The sequence below is a fragment of the Carassius auratus genome, unplaced genomic scaffold (assembly GCF_003368295.1).
Source record: "Carassius auratus strain Wakin unplaced genomic scaffold, ASM336829v1 scaf_tig00022091, whole genome shotgun sequence".
NCBI classification, from domain to species: Eukaryota; Metazoa; Chordata; class Actinopteri; order Cypriniformes; family Cyprinidae; genus Carassius; species Carassius auratus.
The window spans coordinates 1-9,481 of NW_020525165.1; the positions used below are offsets into that span (position 1 = coordinate 1).

A 9,481-nucleotide genomic window follows, 5' to 3' on the forward strand; every position below is an offset into this window, starting at 1 on the left:
TAAATGTATTTGGGATTTATTTTTTTTTTTTTTTTTGCTCCAGGCTGGTACGGAGGACAGGATGAGCTCGGGGCTGAAGGATGAAGCTCACATGAGAGACATGGCCGGGTTTAGGAACCAAAGGATGGAGAAGTCCAAGCCGGAGTCTGAGAGGGACTCGGGTTTCTCAGGTGTGTAAGGAGAGCTCTGGTCCTGTAGTGTTTGAGATGATGTTCACGTGTGTGTTTGTGCAGACGGTGGCTCGGTGGATCAGACGGACACAGACGGTGTGTCACAGTCGTCCTCACGATCATCACAGCTGACCGCAGCGGTGGACCGAGCTCTGAGCTCTCTCACGGTCATCCTCATGAACAATGTGCTTCTACAGCAGGTGAACGTCACAGCTGCGTTTGCTTTGGTCCTCACGATATTTCTGATTAGTTCAGTTGAATTGTTTAGAAATCATGATTTTTGAATAGATCAAACTTTTACTGCTTTTCTCTGCAGTCTGGTGAGAACCTTCGTCTCTGAAGCCCTGGGCCTTCAGTCCGTCGCAGGAAGTGGTTCCTCGTCCTCAGGTGGTCTTCCTTCAACCCGTCGTCCCGCAGAGACCCGCCCCGGTGCACAAGGGACCCCTGTCTAAACGCCGTCGGCACAGAAAGTACCTCCCTATCCTCAAATCCTACCCTAAAATCGCTCCTCATCCGGAGACGCGGCGCGTGAGAGCAGCTCTGCTTCCAGTTCCTGCTCCTCTTCTCAGTCAAGAGCTCGTCTTCCTCACGAGATCAGAACGACTCGTCTGCTAGTGTGCAGTTACCAGCGCTCTTCCAGCGTCCGTCGAGTCACATGCGGCCAAACACAGACCCGAATCCTCAGACGGGACACTTAATGCACACTCCTTTAAATCAGACAAGATCAAGCGCTTCTGCAACACGTACAACATCCTCCGCAGGTCAGGGCTGCTGGACATCACGCTGCGCACGAAAGAGCTGATCCGGCAGAACCGGCGGACGCAGACGGAGCTGGATCTCCTGCGAGAACACACCGACCTGTTCATGCAAGCGCTGCAGACCGGAGACTCGTCCATCTGGAGCCGGCTGAGGACGAACATGCAAGAGGACGACCGAGGGAAGGACAGGACGCCGCCAGACCCAGAGAACATGAAGTGACACCAAGACGATATTCAGACGATATGTGACCCCGGAGCACAAAACCAGACTAAAAGCTGAATAGATCATCTCTCCATTGATGAGTGGTTTGTTCGGAGGATTAATACAAATACAGTTTTCTTTCTCTTGTTTTAGATTTGAAATATGACTGGCTCATGTTCTGTGGGATCCATATCTGTATTTTGAGAACTAATAAGGTGAATTGTTTTTATACTGTTTTGTTGAGGAGTGTTGGACGAGTGCTGTGAGTCTGTCAGAGAAGAACACATCGTGTTTGTTTGTGATGATGAATAATGAAGAATGCTCTCTGTGGTTATCAGCTCTCATCTGGCCTTACTCAGTGACGCTTCATTCTTCAAACGTAGAGCTCAGGCTTTCTTTGGCAGCTTCTCATTACCACTAGCTCCGAAAGCATTGCTTTACTCCAGGAGCTTGTTCTGCACGTGTAGGTGCTCAGATGACACATGTCTGGTGTGAAGCATTAGACACAGGAAGAGTGTTCCTGTGATTCACACACATGTGCTTTCATACAGTACACAGTAAGAAACAGCAGGTGCGTTTAGGAGAGCTCTGTTCTCTAGGGGAAAAAATAGTTTTGTTTTTTTTAGTTTAGAAATCAGACTTTTCTTAGAATTGCTATATGTTCAGTCAGAACTGTGAGAAGAACATGTAGAATTGCAATGTTAACTTGCAGAAGAAAAGTCTGAATTAAGAGTTTACTCAGAAATTGTGATTTAAAATTGCATTTTACAATTTATCACTCGCATTAAAAAACTGAGATATTAACACTCTTTTCTATAAAGAAATGTCTGAATTGTGAGATTTTTATGTTTCAGTAAAGATCGAAATGTTAACTCCTAATTCTAAGAAGAAAACATCTTGCCGTTCTGAGTTTATGTATCACGGTGCAGATTTAATTTGCAATCCTGAAATGAAAAGTCCAAACATTGTAAGATAGAAAGTTGCAATAACCTTTTTATTTCTTGAATCCATTGCTTCCATAGTGTTAATCTGCTGGGTGTTTTCCTGACACGGATTGCCTTGTTTTAATGGCAGTCCAAGCCTTTTTTTGTAGCAATAATATTTAAAAATAAACCTTTTGTAAGCCAGCAGATTTGATTAAAGCTTTCCATGTGTTTTCCTGTCTGATTGATTTGATTCAGAAGCTCATTAAACATCATGAAGCAGCGTTAAAGAATGATTCAGATCACTTCAAAGGCCAAAAGGGCTTCTTATTCTGAGCTATAATCCACAAAACAATGAGGCCATCTATCGTCTGATTCTGACTGTTGTGCTTATTACTGATATTTGTTTATTCAAGTCTTTTGTAAGAATAATAATAATATGCAGTTTTGTGTATGAAGATGTTTTTGTACTTTTCTTTGGCGTTCAAGTAGATGATCGTCACATGTACGGTTGTGAGAAGAGCAGAACTGTGAAGGGTTATGTGTCATAACTGCTCAATCCTGTTCATCTGTGTGTATGATGTATACTGACTGACAATCAGTAAAACATGTTCTAGATCATCTTCAGTTCATTTATCAACATTGCTCAGCTGTACAAACCAAAGCTGTGGCTAAATGTTCATTTACTGATTCTTTGTTTTTTTACATTGTTACATTTTTTATTATTTCCCACCCTTTGACTTTTAAGACGTTTTACTGAATAGCCTAACCCTAACACTGTCAAATGGTTTTATTTGTGTCTTAAATTTATTAAAATAGTTTCAATTGTCCAATGTGTCTCTGAATCTCCATTCTGTGTCAGTCAACACAAATAAAATAAAAATATATGAACATAATAAAAAATAAAAAAATAACTAAATAAAAATGCACATTAAATATTTTTTAAAAGGCAGGGAAAATTTTCTGATTTTCAGTTACTTTTAACTTTTAAAATGTTTAAATAAGCATATAAATGTTTTTTAAATTAAAGCACAAATGTAACTAAAATAAAAATTGAAAATAAAATGAAAAACGTAATATTAAAATTAATTTAGTAACATTTTACTGTTTAAAAATAATATTTAAGAAAAATATTATTGTCATATAATTATGTGTTTTTGTATGTTTTCAGTGTAATCATATTTTAGGATTCAAAAAAAAGTTGTCTTTCAGAAAGAATCGGTTCAAAAGAATCAGAGAGTCGGTTCATCGTGAGTGAAGAAAGCCGCTAATGATGCCTGATTCGTGTTCTTTTGAACCATACAGTCTTATGTTTTGAACCGATTCCTTTAACGATTCGCTTAACGGATTCACAAAGTGCATCGCTCAACGAAAATCAGTAAATTTTTGGCAAAATAAATCAGTCTAAATTGCTCTAACACTAATAAAGAGTCTTTTCTTCACCGAGAAGTACAGTCGTCCTCGCGTGCGCGCGCGCGACCCGGAAGTGCTCTCTATCCGTCTTCGTGTTTGTGTTTAGCTCCGCTAGCGGCTCCAGAACACCGCGATGAAGGTAAACAGAGCTGATAAAGATGAGTGTGTGATATAAACATCATCTTCACACGTGTCTGAGGTGTTTGATTGTATGAGGGCGAGCAGAACGAGACAGATTGAGCTCCAGCTAACGGTGGCTAATGCTATTCTTCATTATGACGAATACTTGGTGTTTATAAGACATCTGTAGTAATAATATCAGACCTGTCGTTGATAGATAGCTTTAGTTGAGGTTAACTAGTCTCTCACAGCCTTGTGATCGATTCAAAAGCGAGTTAAATTCATTTCTGATGATTTCATCATTATTTATGAACTTATGCGAATCGTTCGCTTTATATTTATTTATTTGTGATTGTGTTGATATGTAAGTCTGACTGCGTTTGTTCAGCACAGCTCGATCTTTTTCATATTTTTGGTGTTTTGAGGAGTGCGCTCATTAGTATGTTAATGTGTTCGTGACGTCACGCAGGCGTCATGACGGCGCGTCTCTGACGTGAGTGTGTTCAGATCTGTGACGCAGAGCCGCGCTGGTGAGACACTGCTCTATTAATAATCTCTAATATAGGACTGGTGTTCTTCATATTTAGACTGTGTGTTCTCTCTGTGTGCACAGATCACATCCGGCTGAATCCATGCTTTCTGATGAACTGGACTCCAAACCCGAGGTGTGACTCTCCTCATAACTCCTGATTCCTCATACTAGGGTTTGTTGGATTTAGGGAAAAAACTGAGTTGCATTTTTGCAATTTATTCTTTTTTATTTATTTATTTTTTAATTCCAGATTGTCGGTGTTCACATTTTGGCAAAAAATTAGTTTATATATAAATATGCATATAAAATACTACTACTGCTATTATTATTATTATTATTAAATAACTTCTTTGTAAATATATATATATATATTTTTTGTAGAGGACATTAACTGGGTTTTCTTTACAGTGAATAAAAGAATAACAATTAAAAAAAATTGTATTTTGCAACAATAATAATTAATAATAAATATAAAAATGAGTTTTAATTTTAATTGTATTAGAAGTTAACAAGGGTAAATGTTTCTGTTATTTATAATAGAATATATATATATATATATATTTTCTACATTTTTATTGTCTTTTACATGAGAAATGTCATCGATATTATAGTTAACAAATACTGTTTTAATAAAAGATCTGTAATAAAATTATCTTTAAACGAAATGTATAAAATTATAACAAAATAAACTGCAAAGATGAAAACAGTAAATATACAAATATTTTATCCTCCTACATTTCCTACTGTTTTGCTATAAATAAATAAAAATAGTATTTAAAATATAATAACGATAATTATGTTTTACAGGACAATTAATATGTATGGCTTAATCTTAATTCCATCAAACTCTTCTGTGGTAATCGTATTCTGATGTATAGACTGGACATTATTTCAGTAATCATCTTCTCTGTTGTTACTGGAGGATGCATGATTGATGTATCAGATGAGCAGTGTGTTATTTCACTGATGTGTGTGTGTGTGTGTGCTGCAGCTGTTGGTTGAGTTTGTTCAGAACGCGTGTGTCCCGCTGGGTCGGAGTCTGGAGGAAGTGGACACTAAAGCGTCCTGCGCTCCGCTGCTGTCGTCCTCACAGTGTGGCCCGCTGGATCTGCCAGGTACAAACACACGAGTCAACGGAGAAAACCTTCTGAAACACAGCTCCAAACTTCTGCTTTTATATTCTCACAAACATCTCAGTTTAATTACTGTGTGGTCAGTTGTGCTGAAATATTTAATTTATTATTTTTTTATTTAATTTAATTTATTTTATTTATTATCTTATTTCATTTTAATTTATTATTTAATTTATTTTTATTTTTATTCATTATTTTATTTTATTCTTTTACCCTTACATCTATCTCAACAATCTGAGTTATTTACAAATTACGTTTATATTTTGATCTGATATTTTAACTAATGACTGTGTTTTCAGTAATGTTAGAATATTTTTATTATTTGATTTTATTTATTTTTATTCATTTAGATAAATAGATAAGTTACTACTAAATATTGTAGAAACCTAATTTTCTGTAACATTGCTTTGCATGATTTGTATCGTAAAAAAAGTTGTATCGTACAAATAAACTTAAATTCAATTGTTTATTTTAATTTTATTACTTTTTTTTACCCTTATATCTATCCTAACATCAGAGTCCTTCACAAATGCATAAGCTTTTATATCTTAATAAAAAGGATTTTGTTAGTTATGTTTTTATACTTTTATTTGTACACCTGTCTCTATATTTTCAAGTACTGCACTTATAAGGCACCATTTCTTTTGCCATTATTATTATTATATGTGTTTAGAAAGGAAAAAACCAGCTAAAACACTAACTTGGTTATGTGATAATGTATTTAAATTTCTAATTCAAATACATTTTTATTTATTTAAGTTTAAAAACAGAAAAGAGCTACCTTACAATATTGTTTTTTTTTTCTAGAATTTTAGAATTTGCTTAGAAATATTGTAAAAAAAAATGTTCACATGTGAAGATTAATTCAGTTCATTGTTTGATTGTTGTGTTCTTCAGAGAGCGCTCTGAGTCATGGCTCCTCCCCCTCGCTGTCAGACTTCGGCCCTGAGCGAAGCCCATTGGTGGTTCAGCTGCAGACTCCTCCCCCTCCAGCACAGACCCCGCCCCCCATCCTGCAGGACCTCCAGAATCACGACAGCTCGTCTTACGTCCTGCTCAATCTGGCCAAAGGTGCGACGCTTATCTACAATCACTTTACTGGTAGAGTGAATGCATCTTAATTCAAGAACATTAAGACATTTCTACTAGAAACAGAACAATAATACTGAGCAAGAGAATCATTATGTGCAGTGTAGTTCCATTCCTTTAATGAAGTAATTGAGATGGGTGCACTAAGTGTTGGTTCCGATGACATCAGTGTGTGTGTTGCAGGGCTGTCGATACACACACACACACACACACACACACACACACACAGATGCAGTGACGGTGTGTGTGTTGCAGGGCTGTCGGCCGAGCCGCTGGTGTTGGTTCAGGACGATGTGGACGAGGCGCAGGAGGAGGTTTCGTCTGGAGACTGCGGAGCGCCGTGGTACCTGCGGGTCCAGGAGCTGGCTCACGACAGTCTGATCGCCGCCACACGAGCACAGCTGGCCAGAGACGCACGCAGCAGCCCTGACCACATCCTCAGCGGTCAGTCTGAGTCCGAGCAGAAGCAGGAGCCCAGGGTCCGGTCAGAGAAGATCCACCGCTGCCCGTACGACAGCTGCCACCGCACCTTCAGCTACCCAGCACACCTGCGATACCATCTGAAGACCCACCGGTGACCAGCACACACACCTGCACACGTCTCTCACACACTCAGCCCATACATGCAACACACACCAGTGAAAGTGTTCATTTCTTTAAAAAACTAAACGTTTGATTGGAAGTGCATCACAGAAATATTGAGCAGCACAACTGTGTTCAACACTGATAATAATCAGAGATGTTTCTCGAGCAGTAAATCAACAATACATGAGAAACAGAGGAACTTATTTGAACAAGTTACTCAAATATTTCCTTCTTGATTAAAAAGTAATAAATTCTAGTTACTTAAAAAAACTCATTTACATTTTTGCTTTAGCATACGCTTTTATCCGAAGCGACTTACAGCGCATTCAGGCTAACGTGTTTTAACCTAACATCTGTTCCTCTGGGACTCGAACCCACAACCTGATGTTACCCCCAGCACTGCTAATATCACACGTAAAGTATTTACAGCGACGGACTTGTGTGTGTGTGTGTTTCAGGAACGACCGGACGTTCTGCTGCGACGCCGAGGGTTGTGGGAAGAGTTTCTATGTTCTGCAGCGGCTGCAGGTTCACATGAGAACACACAACGGAGAGAAACCCTTCATCTGCAGCGAGAAGAACTGCGGCAAGAAGTTCACCACCGCCGGCAACCTGAAGAACCACAGACGCACACACACCGGTACACACACACTCTCACACACACACACACCGGTACACACACTCTCACTCACTCACACCGGTACACACACACACACACACACACACACACTCTCGCACACACACACACACATACACACACTCTCACACACACACACACACACCGGAACAACAAACACTCTCACACACACACACACACACACACACACACTCTCGCACACACACACACATACACACACTCTCACACACACTCTCACACACACACACACACCGGTACACACACACTCTCACACACACACACACACACCGGTACACACACTCTCACTCACTCACACCGGTACACACACACACACACACACTCTCGCACACACACACACATACACACACACACACACACCGGTACACACACACACACACATATATATGTATGCATACTGGATATTATACATTTTATTAATATTCTTGATATTATACATTCTTCTTAGGTATTTAGTTATTATATCTATTATATGTATTTAATTATTTGGTAATAATTGGTATGAATGTTGTCAGTAATGAGGTGATGTAAGTACTGAGTCCTGTCGTTTAAACTGTGTATTTGAGGTGAAAAGCCGTTCCTGTGTGAAGCTGAAGGCTGCGGTCGATCTTTCGCAGAATATTCCAGTCTGCGCAAACACATGCTCGTCCACTCGGGTGAGGTCACATGACTCCTGACTCCTCTCTCTACACTGGCTCTTGATGAACTGATACACACAATAATGTGATGCGTTACCGTTTGATCAGACGGCTCCGTGTTTAAAGAGTGTGTGTGAGATGTGTGTGCTGTGCTCAGGTGAGAAGCCGCACGTGTGCTCCATCTGCGGGAAGACGTTCTCTCAGAGCGGCAGCAGGAACGTTCACATGAAGAAGAGACACAGCGACGAGACGCAGCCGGCGGACAGCAGAGACACCGGTAACACATTCATGACCAGCTCTGAATCACGCTTTAAACATGCTTCGACCGACCCTCTCAGTTGAGTTCAGTGGTTCGGTTTAGCTTTGAACACTGTAATTGTGTTGTGTGCCTTTCTCATTTCTGATAGCTTTTAAGAAATGTTTAGATTAAAATGATTTCAACTGCTTTTGCCATTTCTTTTAGTTGATTACAATTATTCAAGGTAGCTTTAAGTTGTCATTTTAGTACATTGTACTGATGGTTGAGCAGGGAAAAAAGTGATTTTTGACAAACATAAAACATTTTTTGACAAACATTTTTTTTTTTTAAAGTAAAAATGTTCTTATAAAGTTAGTTCTTTAATCAAACGAGTCACTGTAATTGTTTTTGTTCATCACAGTGAAACAGAGGAGGACGCTGCACTGTGTGTGTAGTACGTAGTAAAGTGTGTTTTACTGTGGGCGTGTCTGTGTGTGATTGACAGCTGAAGCGCTCACTCACAGCAGTCTGCTGGAGGCGGATGGCGGCGGTGATTCGATGGTCAGCGTCAATCTGCATCACGCTATCTTACCGACTCAAGGTACGACCGCATGCTCTCTCTGACACGGTCACGTGACCCATGGCTGTGACATCATCACACGTGTTCTGTGTGCTCAGGTGCAGCAGACGCCGTCGTGGTTCTGACTCCACCTCATGACCTGGTCACCATGACGACGGGCCACGCCTACAGCGATGATGTGGTGGCTTTGCTCTAACGCTGCTTTTGTAAATAAACTCTTTTAGGAAACGTGCTTCTCGAGTGCATCTTTTCATCTTTAGAAACACTACAGAATCACTCACACACCTTCCAGTCAGACATTTATTGTTATTAATTGCAATCTGAAAATAAACATCAACAACAACATAACAGTGACATGCCACTAAACAACATGTGAGCATTTCTACAGAATCCCTGAACCAAAACAAAAAACTACTAATTCAGTTGATTTCGACAAAAAACTAAA

General features: G+C 39.6%; 2 protein-coding genes across 3 annotated transcripts; both read left to right on the forward strand.

Annotated features, from left to right (window-relative positions):
- The first annotated feature begins 353 nt into the window (after window positions 1-353).
- LOC113077289 (CLOCK-interacting pacemaker-like) lies at window positions 354-1,610 on the forward strand. Its single transcript, XM_026249706.1, has 3 exons — window positions 354-366; window positions 496-698; window positions 786-1,610. The coding sequence occupies exons 1-3, from the start codon at window positions 354-356 to the stop codon at window positions 1,146-1,148; spliced, it is 579 nt and encodes a 192-aa protein (XP_026105491.1). The 3' UTR covers window positions 1,149-1,610.
- Window positions 1,611-3,340: 1,730 nt separating this feature from the next.
- LOC113077290 (zinc finger protein 410-like) lies at window positions 3,341-9,268 on the forward strand. 2 transcript variants are annotated; one of them, XM_026249707.1, is made up of 11 exons: window positions 3,343-3,605; window positions 4,056-4,116; window positions 4,200-4,251; window positions 5,110-5,233; window positions 6,149-6,322; window positions 6,596-6,914; window positions 7,384-7,565; window positions 8,147-8,236; window positions 8,376-8,495; window positions 8,962-9,057; window positions 9,135-9,268. In XM_026249707.1, the coding sequence occupies exons 3-11, from the start codon at window positions 4,219-4,221 to the stop codon at window positions 9,230-9,232; spliced, it is 1,236 nt and encodes a 411-aa protein (XP_026105492.1). In that variant the 5' UTR covers window positions 3,343-3,605; window positions 4,056-4,116; window positions 4,200-4,218; the 3' UTR covers window positions 9,233-9,268. The 2 variants fall into 2 exon arrangements, with proteins under 2 accessions (XP_026105493.1, XP_026105492.1); XM_026249708.1 differs by lacking the exon at window positions 4,056-4,116 and having other exon boundaries at window positions 3,341-3,605.
- Window positions 9,269-9,481: the final 213 nt, after the last annotated feature.

Bases quoted from the DNA above. Each gene is read 5' to 3' on its own strand.
- LOC113077289 (XM_026249706.1), top strand. The intron at 699-785 runs GTGAGAGCAGCT...CTCGTCTGCTAG, and splicing joins CTCATCCGGAGACGCGGCGC to TGTGCAGTTACCAGCGCTCT.
- LOC113077290 (XM_026249708.1), top strand. From the start codon at position 4,219: ATGCTTTCTGATGAACTGGACTCCAAACCCGAG. The intron at 5,234-6,148 runs GTACAAACACAC...TGTGTTCTTCAG, and splicing joins TGGCCCGCTGGATCTGCCAG to AGAGCGCTCTGAGTCATGGC. The intron at 6,915-7,383 runs GTGACCAGCACA...TGTGTGTTTCAG, and splicing joins TACCATCTGAAGACCCACCG to GAACGACCGGACGTTCTGCT.